Below are 23,674 nucleotides of genomic sequence, written 5' to 3'. Positions count from 1 at the left end.
CACAACGCAACTGATGGTCCCAAACCCATTTATAAGGCAAGAAATCCCACTTATTAAACCTGACAGGGCACACCTGTGAAGTAAAAACCATTTCAGGTGACTACCTGTTGAAGCTCATCAAGAGAATGCCAAGAGTGTGCAAAGCAGTAATCAAAGCAAAAGGTGGCTACTTTGAAGAACCTAGAATATGACATGTTTTCAGTTGTTTCACACTTTTTTGTTATGTATATAATTCCACATGTGTTAATTCATAGTTTTGATGCCTTCAGTGTGAATCTACAATTTTCATAGTCATGAAAATAATGAAAAAAAACTTTGAATGAGAATGAGAAGAACTTTTGGTCTGTACTGTGTATACAGTAACCACTGCACTGCCAGTCTATATATATGCAGCGACCCCTGCACTGCCAGTCTATATATATGCTGTTGTGAAAGAATAGCTCGTTATAAAGAGCTCACTGAATTCCCGCGTGGTCCTGTAATAGGATGCTGCTATTGCAACTAGTCTGTTTGTGAGATTTCTTCTTTTCAAAAAATTCCACAAGCAGTGTTACGGCAAAGTGGAAGCATTTAGGAACTATAGCAACTCATCCATGTAGTAGCAGAGCATGTAAAGTTACAGAGTAGAGTCACCAAGTGCTGACACCCATAGTGGATAAAAGCTGTAAACAACCCTGCTCAGTAACTGAAAAAACTGCTCTGGGAGCTTCAAAGCACGGGTCTCCATAGCTGATCGGCTGCATGCAAGCCTTACATCACCAAGCACAATGCCTAGTGTCAGAGTGGAGTAAGGAGAATCATGCTTCTCTAATCGAGACTCGTCCATCTAATCTGATGGACGACTCTGTGTGATGAATGCCAGGAGAACGTTTCCTGTACCAACTGTAAAGTTTAGTGGAGGAAAGATAATGCTATGAGGGGGCACCAAGAGCCCTCTCTATGGGCATGTGCCCTGGAAAAAGTCTAAGGTGCACCAATCTTCCTGCCATTCATCAGAGTGGTAAGCACTGTGAAGGGGACAGGCAGCGCAGCAATGCTGCTATCTGAAACAACCAATAACAAAGCTTCTTACAGAAAGGAGCTTTGTTATTGGTCGCTTTGAGCAGGCTGCAAGAGCATTTGGCACCCCGCTTTCAAGATGTGGAGAGGGAAGCTCCTGCAGCGGCACGCGGTCTTCACCCAGAGACCCCCGGCAGGGTAAGCAGCCTTGCTGGGCAGTGGGGTTCCTGATTTTGTGGTGGGCTTTAGCGGGGGTCCCAGCTCTGAGACCACCGCTGATCTCTATAACGAGCAGCCTGAAGAGTTCAGCAGTTAATTAGCACATAACATAGTGGCCAAACTGCTTTGCAACAGTAGCTTGATCGGTATACAATATACTGACTAAACTGCCTGTTTCTGTTACCATGTTTATCAGACTAATAGGTATGCAACATACGAGGGGTCTGGTAATTGGTGTATGTGCAAACATTCATTCAGCGCACCATGATCGGGTGATTTTTTTGTTCTCTTTTTATCCGTTCAAAATAAACTAGACAATGAGATAATAACCATAAGCATTTGCAGGAGGCCCTTAGGTGCACACCTCTTTATCACCCACAAAAAAGCTGGACTATTGGGAAGCAATAAAATAAGCAGACGGTTATTGCACTTGCATATCATCATATACTCCATCTTGCCACTTCCATGTACTGTAGAAAGTGGGGTTAGTCTTGTTTCACACGGCAGGCGTCATTTATTTTATAGCAGTTTTTGTATGCCTACTCTGTAGAGAAGTATGGGGAAATACATTGGTACAAAAAGTGCCATGCAAAAATATCAAAATAAAATACCAACAAACATTGCACATGTGTCTATTGACAGCTACTGTACAAAAAAGGAATAAAAGTTTGTGCTGCAGGGTTCAATATTTCTTATAGACCTCCATGCAACATCTGGAGCTGGTATTTGGTGACCTAAAAAGATAGTGTCCAAAGAAGCACCCCAAAAAACTCTCTCAAAAATGCAATATTAATGTTGTTGTCTCATCTGAAACAACTGTTTCGCATACAGCAGTGATAAAGAGGAGGCATGGGAGAAAGTCTTGTGGTCACATGAGACCAAAGTAGAACTTTTTGGTATCAATCCACTCGCCGTGTTTGGAGTAAGAAGGATGAGTACTCCAAGGGAGTATGGATGGGTCCATGTATCGCGAGATTTTGGCCAACAACCTCCTTCCCTCAGTCAGACCATTGAAGATGGGTCGTGGCTGGGTCTTCCAACATGACAATGACCTGAAACACACAGTCAGGGCAACTAAGGAGTGGCTCAGTAAGAAGCATATCAAAGTACTGGAAAGGCCTAGCCAGTCTCCAGACCTGAACCTATTTGAAAATCTTTAGACGGAGCTGAAACTCAATGTAGCCCAGTGACAGCCACGAAACCTGAAAGATCTGGAGAAGATCTGTGTGGAGGAGTGGGCCAAACTCCCTGCTGCAGTGTGTGCAAACTTGGCCAAGAACTACAGGAAACGTTTGACCTCTGTAATTGCAAACAAAGTGAACCTACGATAAAAATTACAGACCTCTCCATTCTTTGTAGGTGAGAAAACTTGCAAAATCGTCCGTATATCAAATACTTATTTTCCCCACTGTATGTGGTGCTGCAATCTCCTGTAGGTTTTGTTGCGCTGTATATCATTTCCACCCAAATCTGCTGGACTTCGCGATTTCAATTTTTGCTTTAAGCAGCAGAAAGACTAGGTGAAACTCTGGTCTCAGATGACACAACCCCTTTAAGCAAGAGTTCAGTTACCTCTGTACAAAGCACATTTGATTTATCATGAAGTTAAGTCATGTGCCCTGGGAGTTGGCAGAAATCTTCTACCACACATGAACAAACAACTGCCTTCATCGTGACAGAGCCAAGAACGTCCACAAACACTGCTCGACTGTGAGCTTTGCAGCAGAGGAATCTCAAGCTGGGCTGTAAAGAGTTATGTATGACGAGCTGTGTAAGCAGCCGGCCTGTGGCTAAATTAGGAAATGGAGCTATCTGGAGTGTCTGGGAAACAAGACCGGAGAAAGTAAGCAGCAGTCAATCTGACGAGCATTAATGGCAAGGGGCGTTTACCAAGATTCACAGAAAGGAATAAAGCATGACTTATGTGCCACCTTTTTTACCACACAAAGGGAGGCCTCAGGAACAGTCTGCATTTAGCTTTTTCTGAAGATTCATTCATTGCAATTGGGCCACAAAAGATGTGGACAGCACACAGTGTGCCCTCTATAGTGTGCCCTCTATAGTGTGCCGTCTCCAGTGTGCTGTCTACAGTATGCCCTCTACAGTGTACTGTCTACAGTGTATATAATGTGCCATCTCCAGTGTGCCCTCTATAGTGTGCCGTCTCCAGTGTGCTGTCTATAGTGTGCCGTCTACAGTGTGCTGTCTACAGTGTGCCCTCTATAGTGTGCCGTCTCCAGTGTGCTGTCTATAGTGTGCCGTCTCCAGTGTGCCCTCTATAGTGTGCCGTCTTTAGTGTGCTGTCTCCAGTGTGCCCTCTATAGTGTGCTGTCTACAGTGTGCCCTCTATAGTGTGGCGTCTACAGTGTGCCCTCTATAGTGTGGCGTCTCCATTGTGCTGTCTACAGTGTGCCCTCTCTAGTGTGTGTCGTCTCCAGTGTGCTGTCTACAGTGTGCCGTCTCCAGTGTGCCCTCTATAGTGTGCTGTCTACAGTGTGCCCTCTATAGTGTGCCGTCTACAGTGTGCCCTCTATAGTGTGGCGTCTCCATTGTGCTGTCTACAGTGTGCCCTCTCTAGTGTGTGTCGTCTCCAGTGTGCTGTCTACAGTGTGCCCTCTATAGTGTGCCGACTCCAGTGTGCCCTCTATAGTGTGCCGTCTCCAGTGTGCCCTCTATAGTGTGCTGTCTTTCGCGCATTTTTGTTTTGGTAAAAACGCCAGATCCAGAAGTTAGCTGAAGGTCTATGGGAAATATAAAATACAGGACACAAAATTATTTTTTTGCTCCTTGCGTTTTACAGGGGTTATCAGCGTTCACATGAATTGTAATTTTTCTTCTCAATCACCTATTCTCATTCATATAAGGTTCCCCTGAATGGCTTTCCCAGCATTTTCGCTATCCTCCGATCCTCCAGCGGGTCCCTGCTGCTGCGCTTGGTATTGTTTACATTGTTGCATTCTCATGTCATTTCTATGTTGGTGACGTCACCTTCTTCCACATAATACTGATTGAGGGATGCCATATATCTGTTTCTGCTAAATACTGATTGAGGGGTGCCATATACCTGTTTCCGACAAATACTGATTGAGGGGTGCCATATACCTGTTTCTGCCAAATACTGATTGAGGGGTGCCATATACCTTCTTCCACTAAATACTAATTGAGGGCTGCGATACACCTGCTTCCACAAAATACTGATTAAGGGGTGCCATATACCTGTTTCTGCCAAATACTGATTAAGGGGTGCCATATACCTTCTTCCACAAAATACTGATTGAGGGGTGCTATTGCTATCTACCTTTTTCCACTAAATATTGATTGAGGGCTGCGATATACCTTCTTCCACAAAAACTGCTCTTCTCTACGGACTTAGGCAGAAGGTCATTTAGAAAATGACAGGCAGAGGAAGAGGCAGACCATTCCGCAGGGATGGTAGGGGTCGGGCAGGTGCACCAGGCCGGAGCCTAAGTGGGAAGTTGGAGAAGGCACGTGCGATAACTTCAAAGGGCGCACCAGAGTTGGTTGAGTGGCTCACTCAGCCTACCGCTTCTGCACCCTCCTCACTCTCTGCTGTGTGCACCTTCAAAGACACCACCACCACCATAGCCCCTCCACTCAAGTCAGAGGAATTATTTTCCCATCCATTCCCAGAACTTACCGATACGCAGACATTCTTGGCATTGGATGAGGAAGAGGAGGTAGCAACAGTGTGGGCTTTTTTTTTCAATGTCAGCTGCTGATAATAGTGTTGCCATCTGCAGCTCTCAACGCATAAGGAGGGGATGAAGGCAGGAGAGTAATGAATCTTACATGGGACTATATGCTGGAGGGGCTGAAGGCAGGGGAGTGATGAATTTTACATGGGACTGTTTGCAAGAAGGGCTGGAAGGCAGGGGTGTGATGTTTCTTACATGGGGCTGTATGCTGGAGGGGCTAAAGGCAGGAGAGTGATGTATCTTACATGGGATTGTATGCTGGAGGGGCTGAAGGCAGGGGGAAGGTTGTATCTTACATGGGACTGTATGCTGGAGGGGGCATAATTATTACTATAATACTATAGAGGGAGGCATTATAATATTAATAATAATACAGAGAGGCCAGTATATATTATAATTATACAGAAGGCATTATACTTATAGGCACTACAGGGGGAGGGGGGGGGGGTCTGTTATCTGAGGATGATAGTAAAGTGAGGAATCTAAAAGAAAATCTGTAAAACTCTGCAGAGACGAGACGCGGCTGAAAGAAGGTATCATGACGGTCTTATCTCTGAATGAAGATGCTGAAGAAAGTCTACATCACAGGAGATGTCACTGGATGTAACAGGTATGGTGCGGTCTTCTCCTGTATTTTTCATAGCAATGTATGTAATGTCCATCCAAATATCTGTTTTTTTTGGGGGGGGGGGGGGGGGATATAGAATTTGGTCCACACTGCCAAAGCCTGCCCCCAGACTTCAGGTCACACTGTGTGTGTTCTGAATTCTGGGGCCTCACACCCATCTACTACATTATCTGTACTCAGAGAGTTATCATTGTGTTCTATGTGGTGTTACATAGGACTGCAGGTGACATCTACTGCATTATCTATACTCATAGTTATCACTGTGTTATCTGTGGTGTTACGTAGGACTGCAGGTGACATCTACTGCATTATTTGTAAAAAGGGGCGTGGTCACCGGTTGGGGGGGCGCAATACTTTGCTTGCCCCGGGTGCTGGCAATCCACACTACGCCACTGGATGGACTGACTCTTTATTTTTATTTTTCAAGTTTTTAGGTCTGAGTTTAAATCGCAGCTCCACAACATACCGATGTGGTTTGTGTGCATCCTGCACTTTTCGTGGGGTCCATTGAAAAAATGCCTATTCTACAGTAGTCTGCAAAACAGACAAGAATAGGACATGTTCTATAATTTACAGCCTGGCCGGACACAACACGGATGACATCTGGGTGCTAGAAATGAATGGTTCCACGTGAGATCCTGCAGATCCTGCAGATTGAACAGTTGTGTGAATGCACCTTGGTGTGACACCCTCCCACTGATGTTTAGCTGCTGCTATGACATACATACAGCATATCTGTAACACAAGGATGCATGTGAGGCCTCTTCTCCAGGAACTAGTACGGCTATATGTACGTGTACTATGGAAACATATTGCAGCTCATGTCGTTCCATATCACAAACTTTTGTATAGAAGATGCATAAAGAATAAAATACCGTATTTACATCTTCTACCGAGGAGACTTGTGCGCTGAAAAACCTTTAGGTTTTCCTGTCCTCTATGACTGGTGAAGGGCTCAGCCGTCTCACATTCATGTACCATCCAGTGGATATATCAGATGTTTCTCAGGCCGACCTGAACTGACTGACTGCATCATTAAACACTATGATGGGGAGCCATTCATTCCCTGCAGCAGCCTTGGTCCCCCTAAAAGATCTGAGGCTGCTGCAGCCCCATGGCACAGCTTCATAGGAACAAAGCAAATTTCTTATAAACTTGAATGCTAATGCCCCTAAAAATACAGTAACGCAAAATCAGAAAACTGCCATGTCCTCAAAGGGTTAAACATGGCATCTGCTCTGGAGCTGAGTGGATGTCATAGCCGCCAGATGCCTGCTGTTTGACACAGTAGATACCCAGAGCTAATGTCTGGTGATACCATCAATCACAAACATTTGTGACCCAAGGCACCTGGGTGGTTTTTCCCTGGCAGTGTGGCAATCGGGAGAGCTGTGTGGCAATCGGGAGTGCTGTGGTAGCCTCGAGCCTGAAGGCTTGGGTCTAACACAGCAATATCTTCTGAAGGAGATGCTCCATAGGAACATATTGAATCTCTTTTGACTTTTATGCTCCATATCCCACCATCCACTACACGTGAGAAGACCATCATTTCATAGACAATCATCTTGGCTATCTCATACATAACTGGACTTGCAACTATTTAGCATATGATTAGTTATGCAGATTCGTGTCATGTAACTGTACTGTATTAATCCCGGTGGTGGCACATTCTCTTTCTTCTTGTATACTAAAAATTACTACCTGTTCTCACGTTCCCTAATCGCTCAGTGTGTTATTAGGTTCATTCCCAAGTGAAAGCTCACTGGTTCGAATCGAGGAGCAGCCATGAAGAAGATTTCCCAAGAAAAGAGAAACAGCATCATCCAGCTCATCGATAGTGGTATCTTGGCCAAGAAAATTGCCAAACTGCATCATATGAGTGCCATGACACATGGAAGAATACGAAATGAAGTCCGTCCATCCATTCCCAAGCCAATAGGTGGACGTCCAGGCAAAAAATCGGAGTCAACAACCTGGCTCATCACAAGTTCTATAAGTTCTGGACTCGACTTCAATATTATCATAAGAAGCGTGGGCTCGAGTTTGCAAAAAGATACAAATAGTGGAAGATTGGAAACAGGTGATTTGGATGAAAGTTAATAGACTGGGCTCTGATGGGAAACAAGGGAAAAGGTGGCTAACGGATTGAGAAATTGAAGGAACTGTCAAGTTCGGTGGAGGAAGCCTGATGATATAGGGGTTACTTAACAGCCAAAGGTGTTGGATACTTGACCAGGATCGATGGTGGTCTCAATGCTGAGCTATATGTTAGTATCCTACAAGACGAATTACTTTGTACACTCGAGTACTATGGGTATGAAAAGAACAACATAGTGTTCAAGCAGGACAACGACCTGCATATGTCAAGATTGGCGAAGAAATGGTTCATTGACAATGAAGTAGAGGTGCTGGATTGGCCCCCACAGTCCCCAGACCTCAAACCAATCGAACACTTGTGGGTAGAGTTGAAGAAAAAGTTGTATTCGTACCGAAATAAATCGACCAGTATGCACCAACATTGGGAACGTGTAGAAGAGACCTGGGAACAGATTTCAGTGGAGGCATTCTTGAATCTGATCAAGAGCATGCCCAGAGGGATTCAGGCAGTGTTGAATGTCAAAGGTGGATTTACAAAATACTAACAAAATATATATTTTTTAGAATTTTAGGAGCAAAGCAATAACAGTGCAGTTACATGACAAAAATCTGCATAACTAAACATATGCTAAATAGTTTAAAGTCCAATCTATGTATGAAATAGCCAAGATGATTGTCTATAAAATGATGGTCTTCTCACGTTCAATGGTTAGATATGGGGCCTGAAAGTCAAAAGTTCAAAACTCGTCAGAGTGGGTTGCAATGGTAATTCACTGCCGTCTTGGGGAGAAGAGACCTGAGGATCGCATTTCCAAATCTTTAAGAGGACTTTAAAAAAAAAAAAGTGTAAAAAATAAAATAAAAATAACACTATAAAAATTCAGATCATATATTATTCCCCTTCCAGACATTTGGTGTACATATAGAGTGCTGCCAATTAGGGTGGAGATTCCAAATGGGGTCACCTATAGGGGGGTTAATTTATTTCAATGCAGAGCCTCTGAGTTCTTCACACAAGCTGCGTAAATCACCACTTTGGGCCTCAAATGCACATTATGCTTTTTTAATCCTGAAACCTGCATTATGTCCAGGTGAAAGATTATGGCCACATGTAGGGGGTTTCTAAAATCAGGAAACACAGAATAGGGCCTCTTGCACACAACTGTATGTATTTAGCAGTCCGCAAAAAATGGATCCGCAAAAAATACAGATGACATCCGTGTGCATTCCGTATTTTGTGGAACGGAGCAGCTGGCCCCTAATAGAACAGTAATAGGACATGTTCTATTTTTTTGTGGAACGGAAATACAGACATACAGAAACGGAATGCACACGGAGTACCTTTTTTTTTTTTGCCGACCCATTGAAATGAATGGTTCCATATACAGTCCGCAAAAAAAAATGGAACGGAATGAGGGGGCAGACTTTTCCTTCTAGCACACGATGGGCACATTAGGCACTGAATCTGCTACCCCTTGGTAAATACTGTGAGTGGTGTGGTTTGTGAAATGGGGTCAATTCTTGGGGGTTTCTTTTTATTTCACCTCAGAGCCTTTGCAGTTGTCAGCCAGTGCTGTAAAAATCATCAAACTAGGCCTGTATGTGTGCCCATACAGCATTATATGATGACATATGGGCTGTTGTATTCAGGACATAATAGGTAACAAATTGTGGAGTGATTTTCTCCTGTTAACCCTTGTAAAAATGAAAACTTTGGGGCTTATGCAACATTTTATTAGAAAATGTCATTTTTCGTTTCCACAGCCATAAGACGCACTAACCTTTTCCCCCCATATAGGGTGAAAAATAGGGTAATGGCCGCGTGGCACCTTTAAACAGGGGCTGTACCAGTGTTATTCTGCCCTACAGGGTGGAGCCCTTCTTCTGCCATCTGCTTTTCCTCCTTTCCCACATCATCTAATATCGATGAGAATATGTCAGACGGAACATCCAGCACCTCTTCTCTGCATCTTGCTGACTTTTCTAAGACATGAAGACGTTGAAGGATGATTTGGAAGAAGTTAGGCCAAATCATTAAGACCCAGCCCCCCAAGGGGTGCAGGATGGGTGGTATTGGTTGTGCCAACGCTTCCATCTTATTGGTATTGAAGTACATATCTCAGTTTACAGCTGAAGGAATAAGTAAATGGAGGAATAAATAAAACTGACGTAGAATAAGTCTCCCTGCACTCTCCCGCTCCAATATTCATCTATAAGGCTACTTTCACACTTGCGGCAGAGTGATCCGGCAAGCAGTTCTGCTGCCGGAACTGCAATCTGCATGCAAATGGACAGCATTTGAAGATGGATCCGTCTCACAAATGCATTGCAAGAACGGATCCGTCTGTCCGTTTGTCATACGGACAAACTGATCCGTTTCAATTTTTTTTTCCACATTTTAAAGGTCTGCGCATGCGCAGACCGGAAGGATGGATCCAGCATTGCGGTAATTTCAATGCCGGATACGGCACTAATACATTTCAATGTAAATCCGGCAAGTGTTCTGTGTTTTTGGCCGGAGAGAAAACTGCAGCATGCAGCGGTATTATCTCCGTCCTAAAACGTCAAAAAGACTGAACTAAAGGCGTCCTGAACTGATTACTCTCCATTCAGAATGCATGGGGATAAAACTGATCAGTTATTTTCCGGTACAGAGCCCCTAGGACGGAACTCTATGCCGGAAAAGAAAAACGCCAGTGTGAAAGTGCCCATAATCATTTTCAGCAAGACTGTCCCTAGCGCATGAACGCTTTCAGTGTCTTTCCCTATGCTCAGATCACAGGACAATGGTGGAGACCGCTTGGGATGAGGATTTTATAGGGCTGTGACATCACAAGGGTTGGCTATCTGCACGGCATTATGGGTGATCTATGCAGACGCCATTTTAGGAAAAACTGATTAGTTACCGTCAAGCGCGAGGTACAAATTCTGCTATCGACTCAAATTTATCTATAACATGAAGTACAATTTTTCACGAGAAAAAAAATCTCTGAATCATTGGAATAAGTAAAAGCGTTCCGAAGTAATCCCACATTAAATGGCACGTCAGAGTTGCAAAATCTGTCTGTGTCCTTAAAGGGGTTGTGCAGCCAGTACATATTGATGACCTCTCCCGGGATAGGTCATCAATATCTGATTGGTGGGGGTCCAACATCTGGCATCCCGCCGATCAGCTGCTCATAGGAGCGCTGCCTACTCTTCACTGTTTACCTGCAAAGGCAGCACTTGTACAAGCACTGCTTTCTCTTCAACCAGCTGAATGGCGGGGGTGTCGGCAGTCGGACTCCTGGCAATCTGATATTGATGACCTAGCCTATAGGTAGATATTGATAGGTCACCGATATTAAAAGGCGGACAACCCCTTTAAGGTGAAAATGGCATGTCCCAAAACAATCGAATTATTAAAATATAAATCTATACATTGCTGATGGCTGGTGCCCCCGCAGCTTTTGTGGATCCTGCAGGAAGCAGGAGTTCTTCCTTATTTTTCATTCCCTCCCATGCATGCCACGGCACAAACTGTGGTGGTTTCTGCGGCTGTACACTAATGATGCCACGGCACAAACTGTGGTGGTTTCTGCTGCGGCTGTACACTAATGATGCCACGGCACAAACTGTGGTGGTTTCTGCTGCGGCTGTACACTAATGATGCCACAGCACAAACTGTGGTGGTTTCTGCTGCGGCTGTACACTAATGATGCCACGGCACAAACTGGTGGTTTCTGCGGCTGTACACTAATGATGCCACGGCACAAACGGTGGTGGTTTCTGCGGATGTACACTAATGATGCCACGGCACAAACGGTGGTGGTTTCTGCTGCGGTTGTGCCCTGTTTGCAGTGCCCATGAATAGACCAAGCAGGATCTATCCCACTGTAAGCCAATGTTCTGGGGCTAACGGCTCTAACGGTTCTCACATTAATTTTCTCTGGCGTTTTATGGCACCAGCATTTTTAGAGACATATTCTGTCACAGTCTCTTATCATGAAGGTTTTCCCCCTACAGAGAAGGTTCCCTGTTCGAAAAGGAGGCATAAAGACGATAAAACCACCTAATTAACAAAAAGGTCAGTAGCAAAAAAAGCCTGCATTTCAAATTTTTCATAGACCTTCAGCTAATATCTGGAGCTGACGTTTTCACTACAAAATCCGCACTAAAGTCGCCATAAAAATGTGTGTGAAAGCAGCCTCAGCGCATGGGACAGAATCTCCACATGTGAACAGAGAACAGGGAGGGCCCTAGGACCCAGCGGAGTGGGAGACACACCTGCTGCCACATATCAGGGAAACACAGAAAGTAGACGAGTGATAGCGCCCGAGACGACGGGTGAGTGAGAGCCCGCGGGTCAGGTGAGTGCGGAGGGACGGGCGGGTCAGGTGAGTGCGGAGGGACGGGCGGGTCTGGGCAGCCGTCTCCTATAAATGTGTGTGAATGCAGCCTCAGCGCATGAGACAGAAAGTAACGTCTCCACATGTGAACAGAGAACACAGGCGAGTCTACACGGAGAACAGGGAGGGCTCTAGGACCCAGCGGAGTGGGAGACACACCTGCTGCTGCAGATCAGGGAAACACAGAAAGTAGACGAGTGGCAGCGCCCGGGCCGTGTGTGAGTGAGAGCCGGCGGGTCGGGTGATTGTGCAGGGAGGGAGCGGGTCTGGGCAGGCGTCTCACCGACTCCTCTGTCTCCACAGAAGACTTCTGTGTGTGATGAGCCCAGCCGAGACACTTGTGGCCGTCAGCAGAGTTCTAACGGAGGAGCCGCGGACGTGTGACGGAGGAGGGCACAGTTCCCCATCACTTTTCAGCCGCGATGGAGGCTTTCTCCGAGGCTCCTCACCCCGCACCAGAAAATGGAGGCTACGTGTCGGTGCGGTCCCGCACTCACCCGCCGCTCAGCATCCTGACGTCCACGCTGCTCTTCTGCGCCGAGACGGTGGCCGCCTGCGTCCTGGCCGCGGAGTACGGGCGCACGGAGGACACCGTGTGGATGGCGCTCACCATCGTCTTCATGCTGGTTCCGTCCATCATGGTCCAGCTGACCCTGACCTTCATCCACCGGGACCTGGGTAGAGACCGACCCCTCATCCTTCTCATGCACTTGCTGCAGCTCGGGCCGATCATCAGGTATGGGGACTGTGTGGGAGGGGGCACAGGTCAGCACGGGCTCTCTGCTTGGGTGGCATGATGATGGCACATTCACAGAAGCTCCAGCGCTGTACACAAGACTAGGGAGCTGCATGTACTGCCCTGGCTGGGGGTGGGCGCCTGCCGTACGTGGCCCTGGCTGGGGGTGGGCGCCTGCCGTACGTGGCCCTGGCTGGGGGTGGGCGGCCGGGTGCTGAGACCCTCACAATGTCTGCCAACTCCTGTGCCCTTCATTTCTGTTCAGCTTTCGTTGGAGACAGCAGTAAGCAATGTATGGATTTACGGAAAGCATCCTTTCTCTTCTCCGCTTGGACAAACAGAGGAAGGGGCACAGCGCTCTGGCACTTCTGCCCACTTGCTTTAGTGATCTGGGCTTTTGGCGCCCAGACTCCACACACATCAAAACTTCTGAAGTGACACAATAACATGTGAGAAGCATGTGCAAATAAGTGGTACACTATGTAATATGCAGCATGCTCCGTTTATGGGGGGGCACACTAAATAATAAACGTCAGCAAGCACAGTTCATAGATGGATATGGTGGTGGTGTGCTATATAACGAGCAGGCACAGTTCTTAGGGCGTATGGCAGTGACGCCCTATGTAATAAGTGGCAGCAGGCACAGTTCATGAGGGGGTATGGCAGTGGTATACTACAGTGACGTCAGCAGGCACATTTCATGGGCGGTATGGTCATGGTACACTGTATAATAAGTGGCAGCAACAGTTCATGGAGGTTGGGACATGCCACGGATGTTGTTTTTTATTTATTTTTTATTGTCTTGTCCCATCCACAGCCTCCGGGCCCCAAAGCAGGCTCCCAGCCCCAACCCATGAACTTTTTGTTTTTGTTTTTCCTGGAAACTTGGTGTGCCATTGCTGTGTAGAGCTTCCTGTCACTGTGCCAGAGTGGCTGGGGCAGATCTTCACTGTGGTGGGGCATGGAGTTACTCTGGTGATGCTGGTTCCCGGTCAGGTCACAGGCAGGGACAAAATGAAGTTCCATGGGTGGCATTGGCAGTGTGGCTCAGTAAAGTTTGGCTAGCTTAGTGCCCAGCATAGAATCGGCAGCAGGCTCTGCCAGCACGGCTGATGCTGATTGGCGGGCCTAGAGCCCAGCATAGAGCGCTCGATGGACTTGCGTCGGCATGGAGACACTGATGTGCTGGGTAGGCGGCCTGCATTGGCACAGGGGAAGCAGTCAGTAGGGAGCTTGAAGGCAGGGCCCGAGCTCTAAGCAGGGACTTGGGAGCCCTTGTATTTCTGATTAGAGTGCGGGCCATTTCATCGCTTACTGGGCTTGGTCAGCCTCTATTGGAGGTACTCCTAGGTCCTTCCTAAAAACCTTCTACCATTGTCTTCTACATCCTTCAGGTTTTTACTAACAGTTCTGTTCTGTCCCCTTCCAGCTCGATTTGTAGCCCTTATTCCTACCTCCCTGACGGCTCCTAATGACTCATTAAAGGGGTCTTCCAGGATGTTCATATTGATGGCCTATCCTCAGAATAGGTCATCAATATCAGATTGGTGGGGGTCCAACTCCGGGCACCCCCTCTGCTCAGCTGATTTTTCATCAGTTCAGCCCCAACAGCATTATCTCCACCACATTGAGAGATATAACTGTTAGGCCCCTTTCACAGGAGCGTGGCGGATTAGGTCCGGATGCGTTCAGTGAAACTCGCACCATTTTGCAAGCAAGTTCAGTCAGTATTGTCTGTGATCGCGTTCAGTTTTTTCCACGCGGGTGTAATGCGTTTTGATGCGTTTTTCACACACGTGATAAAAATCTGAAGGACTTGCTTCCGGATGCAATGCGTTTTTCACTAAAGGCCCATTCACTTCTATGGGGCCAGGGCTGCGTGAAAAACGCAGTATATCGAACATGCTGCGTTTTTCATGCAACGCAGAACTGACACGTGAAAAAAAATGCTCATGTACACAGACCCATTGAAATGAATGGGTCAGGATTCGGTGCGGGTGCTGTGCATTCACGTCACGCATTGCACCCGCGTGGAAAACTCGCTCGTGTGAAAGGGGCCTTAGAATTAGTCGGGAGAACCTGCTTTTACATTCACTTTCAGCTGCCAACCCGACTTCTAACAGCTATATCTTATGATGTGGTAGAGATAATGCTGTGATTCTGGTATTGTTTATAAGGGGAGGAATGAAAAAAATCATTAATTTTTTTAACAGTCTTGACTGCTGGAGCACAGAGGGGGAAATGTTACTGGTCCTTAAGGGTCCATTCACACGTCCGTTTTTTCTTTCCTGATCTATTCCGTTTTTTGCGGAACAGATCTGGACCCATTCATTTTCAATGGGTCCTGAAAAAAATCGGACAACACAATGTCAGATTTTTTTTTCAGGACCCATTGAAAATGAATGGGTCCAGATCTGTTCCGCAAAAAACGGAACAGATCAGGAAAGAAACAACGGACGTGTGAATGGACCCTAAGACCTGTATTACACCAAGGCCAGTCCAATCAGACCGATAGTTGGTGTGTGTATAACAAAAGATTTGTGTGTGTTAACGGCCATGTGACCAATAATTAATCAGATAATCTGTTGGTGCGATACTGACCTAAGGCTAAAATTATCATGCCACGAAGTTGTGTGCCAGCAAGATTTACTTCAAACGTGTATGAAAAATCTAGAAAAAGTGTGGGTTTTTCCAATGTGACATTGATGCTGTATCCACATCTGCATTCAAGATTTTAGGAACTGTTACAGCAGAGATGCAGAGCGCCAGAATTGCTGTATGCAGCGTAGCAGGGGCCCGCCGGATCCAGTTCATTATAATGGGATCCGTACAGTGTCCGGCCAGAATGCTGACTCAGTGCCCAAAAAAATATTCTGCTTGCAGCTATGCAGGATACAGCAACTCTGGTACTCCGCTGGAACACAGTAACAGAATGCTAAACGTGGGTGTGGAAGTAACATGGTACACATGGCCGAAAAAAGACACCTGTCCATCCAGTTCAGCCTGTCATCCTGCAAGTTGATCCAGAGGAAGGCAAAGCTGAGGTAGAAGCCAATTTTCCTCACTTTAGGGGAAATGATTCCTTCCCGACTCCAATCAGAATAACTCCCTGGATCACCAACCCCTCTCTAGTAGCTATAGCCTGTAATATTATTACACTCCAGAAATACATCCAGGCCCCTCTTGAACTCCTTTATTGTACTCACCATCACCACCTCCTCAGGCAGAGCGTTCCATAGTCTCACTGCTCTTACCATAAAGAATCCTCTTCTATGTTTGTGTATAAACCTTCCTTCCTCCAGATACAGAGGATGTCCCCTCGTCAGTCCTGGGGATAAATAGATGATGGGAGAGATCTCTGTACTGACCCCTGTTATATTTATACATAGTAATTAGATCTCCCCTCAGTCGTCTTTTTTTCTAAAGGGAGTAACCCTAATTTTGATAATCTCTCTGGGTACTGTAGTCCCCCCCCCCCATTCCAGTTATTACTTTAGTTGCCCTCCTCTGGACCCTCTCCAGCTCCGCTATGTCTGCCTTGTTCACAGGAGCCCAGAACTGTACACAGTACTCCATGTGCGGTCTGACTAGTGATTTGTAAAGTGGCAGGACTATGTTCTCATCACGGGCATCTATGCCCCTTTTGATGCAACCCATTATCCTATTGGCCTTGGCGGCAGCAGCTGCCTGACACTGGTTTCTACAGCTTAGTTTGCTGTTCACTAAAATTCTTAGGTCCTTTTCCATGTCAGTGTTACCCAGTGTTTTACCATTTAGTATGTACGGGTGACTTTCATTATTCCTTCTCATGTGCATAACCTTACATTTGTAGCATGTAGCTTTTAAAGGGGTTGTCCAGGTTAAGAGCTGAACCTGGACATTTTCCCTTCTTCACCCTGGCAGCCTCTCTGAGTTGAGCATTGGAGCATTACATGTTCTGCTCTCCATTGCCCTGCGCTGAATCATGCAGGGCAAGGGCTTTTTCTTGAAATCTGGCTAGGGCAGCCCTAAAGCCTGCCCATTAGTGCTAGTGATGTCACTGGGAACACTGCTAGGCAGAAGCCTCCGCCAGTACAGGGCAAGGGCATGAAATGCTCAACTCAGAGGGGCTGCCGGGGTGTAGAAGGGGATATGTCGGACAACCCCTTCAAGCCGAAGCCTTATTAGTCCGATAATAGTTCAGCTAAAGGTCCTTTTGCACTGGCTGAGGTTCAGGGGAGTCACACTGTCTAAATGGTACTGCCATTCATCCGCATCCAAGGAACGGGCAAAAGCTTATTTGTTAGTGATTGCCTTTTTCTACGCGGCATGTAATATCATTCTCCGGGAGCAGATGGTACTCTATAAATAGGGATTTGCTGCTGGGAACAAATCTGCATGGGGATGAGCGATCACAGCAGTGATTGTTCATCCCCATACAGCAGGATGGTTGCTGTATGTAAAAGTATTCTCCCATTGGATCAATGATCAGGCAGGTGGTTCATTCCTAATAATTGCCTGTGCATTGTCCCATTTACATGAGCTGCCAGGAAAGTAGACATGAGAGCTACTGAAAATAAGTGCAAAGCAATAATGAAAAAAACAATCCCAAGGTCCATAGCTTTTAAAGGGCATCTGTCAGATTTGTACCTATGAAACTGGCTGACCTGTTAGGCTACTTTCACACTCGCGTTTTGGCTTTAAGTTTGTGAGATCCGTTTAGGGCTCTCACAAGCAGTCCAAAATGGATCAATTTGGCCCTAATGCATTCAGAATGGAAAAGGATCCGCTCAGAATGCATCATTTTGCCTCCGTTCCATCTCCATTCCGCTTTGGTGTCCGTCTGACGAAACTGATCCGTTCTGACGCACAATGCAGTGCTCCAGACTAAAAAAAAATAACCAGGAGCCATTGGCTCCTAGACTAAAAAATTTAGGAGCCAAATTTAAAATGCATATAATAATAAAAAATAAAAAAGGACTTGGAGAAGATGAGACGCAGGTCACAGTAGTGAGCCAGCACTACATATAGGAGAATACAGCACCACATACCTCTCACATCCAGTGACATCTTTTGGGGGACAAGGTGACAAAAAAATGGCGAATTGCGCAGTTTTGATTAAAAAAAATATATATTTTTCCTGTTACGGCCTTCACCAGAGCAAAAATATTTTTAAATCTTTTAATAGCTCACACTTTTGTTTATTTTTTTATTGTTTGTAAATGTTATATGGAAAATTGGGAAAGGGGGCGATTTTAAACTTTTTTTTTTTCTCCTATTTTTGTTTTAAAACTTTTTATTTAATAACCATTTCCCCCCCCCTTAGGGGCTATAACCTGGATCTTTTCATCCCTTGTCCTATTCACCCCGATAGAGCTGTATTAGGGTGACTAGGACTTCACACTCTCCCTGCTGCCCTGTGCATAGTACACACCGCAGCAGGGAGCTTACCATGGCAGCCAGGGCTTCAGTAGTGTCCTGGCTGCCATGGTAACCGATCGGAGCCCCAGCAGTGTAATCTGCCACCGCCACCAATGGAGGGGACCCTGAGAGCTTCATCCTTGCTCTGAATGTTGAAAATACCGGGGGCCACAGCGGGCGAACGGAGCGGCGCCCAGGATTAATAGTAAGTGAATGTGGGTCCCTGGGCGCCGCTCTGTGTAGCCCACTAAGTTCATATAATTTGGACCCATGTAAGGTCCTCTTTAACTCATTTATACAAGTGTCGGGAGCGGTATCACAGACCCGGCACCCGGCCTCAATAATAGGGCATGCGATCCGCACCAATTAACCCCTGAGATGTGGCACCTGAGGGGTTAATTGCTGCGTATCGTATGCCCTGACTTGTACTAGAATGGTTTACATTCATTGGTGGTGCAGTGGCCACAGCTCCTCCTCCCTGCTATCTCCCCATTGGTGGCGGACGCGTCACAGTGGGGAGGGAGGGACCCCCTCCTTCTCTACTGTGCTAGTGAAGAGAACAAATCGCGTGCCATGTTCTTTAACTGATACTAGGCTGCGCAGCAGAGCGGCGGTCCAGTCGCAAATGGTGACAAGACTAAAAAGTCTGGAAACCTGCAATGTAAGTCAATGGGGACGGATCCGTTTTCTATGACACAATAGAAAACTGATCCGTCCTCCATTGACTTTCAATGGTGTTCAAGACTGATCCGTTTGTGTGGTAAAGATAATACAAACTGATCCGTTCGGAACAGATGCAGACATTTGTATTATCTGAACGGATCCGTCTGTGCAGATCCATGACCGATCCGCAACAAACGCTAGTGTAAAAGTAGCCTTACATGTCCATTTGACAGCTGAAGGCATCTGTGTTGGTCCCATGTTCATATGTACCCGCTTTGCTGAGAAAAATTGTTTTAATCTATGCAAAAGAGCCTCTAGGAGCAATGGGGGCGTTGGCATTACACCTATAGGCTCTCCTTTCTCTGCAACGGCTGTGCCCTCTGCACTTTGACGAGGTCAGGCACTATGCTGTTTTCACTGCCTGGTCTTGCAGAGAGCTGAGCCTCTAGGTGTAATGGCAACGCCTCCATTGCTCCTAGAGGCTCATTTGCATATATTAAAACCTCCTTTTCCCTTACGCCCATGACGGCACCCTGAGAGACCTCCTCCCATCCAGGACAGGAAACAGGAACTTCTATGGAGAGTTTAAAAGGAGGAGCCCCGCACATCCCACTAGTTCCTGTCGTAATGGACTGGTTTTTTTCTTCTGTGGAGAGTTTCAGGCTGCAGAGCCTCTTCTTGGTAAAATAAAACAGAGGTTACCTGATTGAGGGCATCAGTCTTCACTAGGAGCCGCCCGGTAAGTCTGGGGTCCATCTATGCTCCCTGACCCTAAAGTCTTCATGCACCTCTTCAATATTGCCCTGGAAAACCTGGAGGTTCTTTCAGGCTGCTGGCCATTCCCCCCGGCAGTGCTAGGAGACGTCGGGACCGTGCCAAGCCTCCTTCCTTAATGCATGTGGAGCGCGAAACTGGAATTGAGGTAACTAGTTTCCTCACTAAGGGTGGATGTGCGGCACACAAAGTGTGTAAAGCAGGGGCAATGGGCATTATAAAAATGCTATCCAGAAGGACAGGAGCACGCTCCAGGGGGCCCCCAGCCAGCCTCAATTTGGTTCTGCCAGCACATAGTGGCTTTTTTTTCTGAACCCTGATTTATACAACACCTTTCCTAAGAGAAATATGGAAGAAGATGTGGGTCAGCGAGCTAATATTCCAGAAGGAACAGATGACAGACTGGTATACCCTGGAAGGGGTAAGGTTTTTTTTAACCTCCAAATATTTTTTTGCACTTTTAGCCATGGCCAAGGTTAAAAGAAGGAATTGTGTGATTTTGTAAGCAGAAACTATCCCCTGATTGGCTAAAACTCTTATCTAATGATTGCATTAAACAGATGGAAGAAAAGGAGTCTCCATACTTTCTGCAGAGTATTAAAGAAATGATTAGAACTGAAGTTTCTTCATCATTGAAGGTTTTTAAAAGGAACCTTCCCTCTAATTCCCAGGGTAGACACCTGTAGATTCAGATACTGAATTTTCAGAAGATGAGGAAGAAGGGGAATTATTTAAGGATTCTACCTCTTCTTGTGATGATGAGGCGACAGGGAAACCCCTAGCGGACATTTTACTTAAAGCGATTAGGGCTACAATGAAATTAGATGATTGCAAAGATCAAAAATCTATTCAAGATATTATGTTTGGAGATTTGGGCCATAGGAAACTGAGTATTTCCCCTTAATCAAAACATTTAAGTTTTTAATTAAAAAAGACTGGAAAAAAAGTTCTATATTCCCAGGGTAGTGGAGCATAAATACGCTCCTGCTGGGATAGAGCCCCAATGGTTTGTGCATTAAAAGATCCAATAAATAGGAAAGCAGAAATACATCTTAAAGCTTGGGAATCCTCCACCCAATCCTAACATTGCTGCTACTTCTACAGCTAGGTCCCTAAAATTATGGCTCCAGGAGCTAGTTGCATATTCATAAGACCCCCTACAGATCAGCTTTTGTCGGTCTTTCCTACCATTATGAAAGCAGTTGATTTTATATCGGATGCCTCGGCGGATTCTTTAAGGCTTAATGCAAGATCTGCAGGTTTCTCTAATTCTGCAAGAAGGGCCCTTTGGTTAAAGAACTGGTCTGCAGATTCTGGGTCAAAAAATGAATTATGCCCCCTTCCTTGTCATGCTCTTTCAAAAAACCTTTTCCTTCCTCGCGAAGGCATTTATTTTCGTACTAACAGAAAAAATCAGTTCAGTAGGGGCAGACAAGACAGGTCGTAGAAGCAGTCCTACAATAATAGGAGGAAAAAATCTTTCTTGTTTAGCTAAAAATCTGTCTCCAAGGACAAACCTAATCAGCAATGATGCCCGGAAACATTAAAAATTACAGCCGTTACTGGGTCATCAGAAAAAACACATTTCTTAAAACAAGAAATCTTTGCTCTACTAGACAAACCGGTCCTAATCCCGGTTTCCCAAAGCGAAAGGGAAAAAGGTTTCTACTCCGGTCTGTTTTTGTCCCAAATCCCAAAGGGACATTTCGCATGATTTTCAGTTTGAAGGATTTGAATCTGTATCTAACCTATGAAAAATTCCGAATGGAGTCAATCCAGTCTACAATAAAGTATCTGTTTCCAAACTGCGTAATGTGTACCATTGACATAAAGGATGCCTATTATCACAGACCCATTTATCCAGGTTCCCAAAACCTGTTCGAATGGGGAAAAATCCTTCATCTCCAGTACAAGACCCTTCTTTTCGGACTTTCACTGGCCCCCAGGCTGTTTTCAAATATCATGGCGGAGGTGATGGCTTATGTGAGTGAAAGGGACATTCTAAGGCCCCTTTCACACGGGCGAGTTTTCCATGCGGGTGCGATGTGTGCGGTGAACGTATTGCACCTGCACTGAATCCTGACCCATTCATTTCTATGGGGCTGTGCACATGAGCGGTGATTTTCACGCATCACTTGTGCGTTGAGTGAAAATCGCAGCATGCTCTATATTGTCCTATGGGGCCTGCGTCGCGTGAAAATCGAAGTGAATGGGAAGCGTGAAAATCGCATAGCATCTGCAAGCAAGTACGGATGCGGTGCGATTTTCACGCACGGTTGCTAGGAGACTATCGGGAGGAGACCCGATCATTATTATTTTCCCTTATAACATGGTTATAAGGGAAAATAATAGCATTCTGAATACAGAATGCATAGTAAAACAGCGCTAGAGGGGTTAAAAATAATAATTTAACTCTCCTTAGTCCACTTGATCGCGAAGCCGGCATCTCCTTGTGTCTCCTCTGCTGAACAGGACCTGGGGTGAGCTGCTGCATTAAATAGAGGTTAAGGACCTTTGATGACGTCACTCCGGTCATCACATGGTACGTCACATGATCTTTTACCATGGTGATTCACCATGTAAAAGACCATGTGATGACCGGAGTGATGTCATCAAAGGTCCTTAACCTCTATTTAATGCAGCAGCTCACCCCAGGTCCTGTTCAGCAGAGGAGACACAAGGAGATGCCGGGCTTCGTGATCAAGTGGACTAAGGTGAGTTAAATTATTTTTTAAAAAAAATTTAACCCCTCTAGCGCCGTTTTACTATGCATTCTGTATTCATGTTATAAGGGAAAATAATACAATCTTCAGAACATCAATCCCAAGCCCGAACTTCTGTGAAGAAGTTTGGGTACCAAACATGCGTGATTTTTCTCACGCGAGTGCAACGCATGACAATGTTTTGCACTCGCGCGGAAAAATCTCGCATTTTCCCGCCACGCACCCGGCTCTTATCCGGGCAAAAAAAACTGACGCCCGTGTGAAAGAGGCCTAATAGTACCTTTCTTGGACAATTTTCTTTTGATGGCAAGATCCCCCAGATATACTCCTAGAACATCTTCATCAGACAATCGCCATTTTGCAGAAACTGGGGTGGCAGATAAACTGGGAGAAATCATCCCTAACTCCGTCTCTTCAATGTCTTTTTCTAGGTTTTATTCTGTATTCGGTAAATCAGAAATCCCTTCTCCCTCAGAAAAAGAGACTCTTTCGTTCAGAATCTGTGTCGAATAGAGATTACAACAATCAGAATCGGTATGGCAGTGTCTGGAAAAATTACCTCTTCCATTCCTGCTGTGAATTGGGCGCTCTTTCGTTATTGTCCACTTCAGTGGAAAATACTGGAGCTCTGGGACTGTTCTCCCTAGACTTTAGACCAACCCCTTCAGTTAGATCCTCAGGTGCTTTTCTCTTTGACTTGGTGGATGTCCCTAGAAAACCTAAAACAGGGGTTACCTTGGGTGTTACAGGATCTGTTGGTAATTATGACAGATACCAGTCCAGTGGGTTGAGGGGCCCATTCTGTACTAGGTGTCCTCCAAGGCAGTTGGTCGCAGAGTCGGTCACAGGAATCTCAGAAGGGAATTAAGGGCCATCCTGTTTGCTATCAGGGGCTACCTGTCAAGGCTCAGGGGTCGAAACGTCAAGATTTCTCAGACAATTCCACAGTGGTTGGATATCTGAACAGGCAGGAAATTGGACCTCTTTGCTTCCAGAGAAACCAAGAAATGTAATTTTTTCTTTTCCCTCAACCCCAGGGACAACCCAACAGGGATAGACACTTTTTCCCTTTCTTGGCTGAAACTCCTGCTCTATGCCTTCCCTCCTCTAAGATTAATTCCCAGATTAGTTCAAAAACTAAGGTTAAAGCAGATGAGACTAATCATGATGGCACCTTTTTGGCCGAGAAGGACTTGGTTCACCTGGTTAAGAAGTATGTCCTTCTCACATCCTTGGGTTCTGCCGTTACGGAAGGATCTTTCAGGGTCTGATATTTCTTCCATTTCTAGACAAATTGCACCTGACAGCCTGGAATTTGAGAGGGGGATCCT

General features: G+C 45.8%; 1 protein-coding gene across 4 annotated transcripts in view; it reads left to right on the top strand.

Annotated features, from left to right (window-relative positions):
* Window positions 1-11,770: 11,770 nt before the first annotated feature.
* XKRX (XK related X-linked) overlaps window positions 11,771-23,674 on the top strand; it is a 48,092-nt gene continuing 36,188 nt past the window's right edge. For 2 of the 4 annotated variants that reach the window (XM_044305669.1, XM_044305666.1), the window contains exon 1: window positions 12,272-12,783. In XM_044305669.1, coding sequence (XP_044161604.1) covers window positions 12,470-12,783 — 314 coding nt within the window. In that variant the 5' untranslated portion in view covers window positions 12,272-12,469. The other 2 variants (XM_044305667.1, XM_044305668.1) reach the window with 2 other exon arrangements.

This window comes from Bufo gargarizans, chromosome 9 (assembly GCF_014858855.1).
Source record: "Bufo gargarizans isolate SCDJY-AF-19 chromosome 9, ASM1485885v1, whole genome shotgun sequence".
Classification (NCBI taxonomy): domain Eukaryota; kingdom Metazoa; phylum Chordata; class Amphibia; order Anura; family Bufonidae; genus Bufo; species Bufo gargarizans.
Note: the sequence above shows the minus strand (reverse complement) of the source record. Positions and strands in the feature narration are given on the sequence as shown.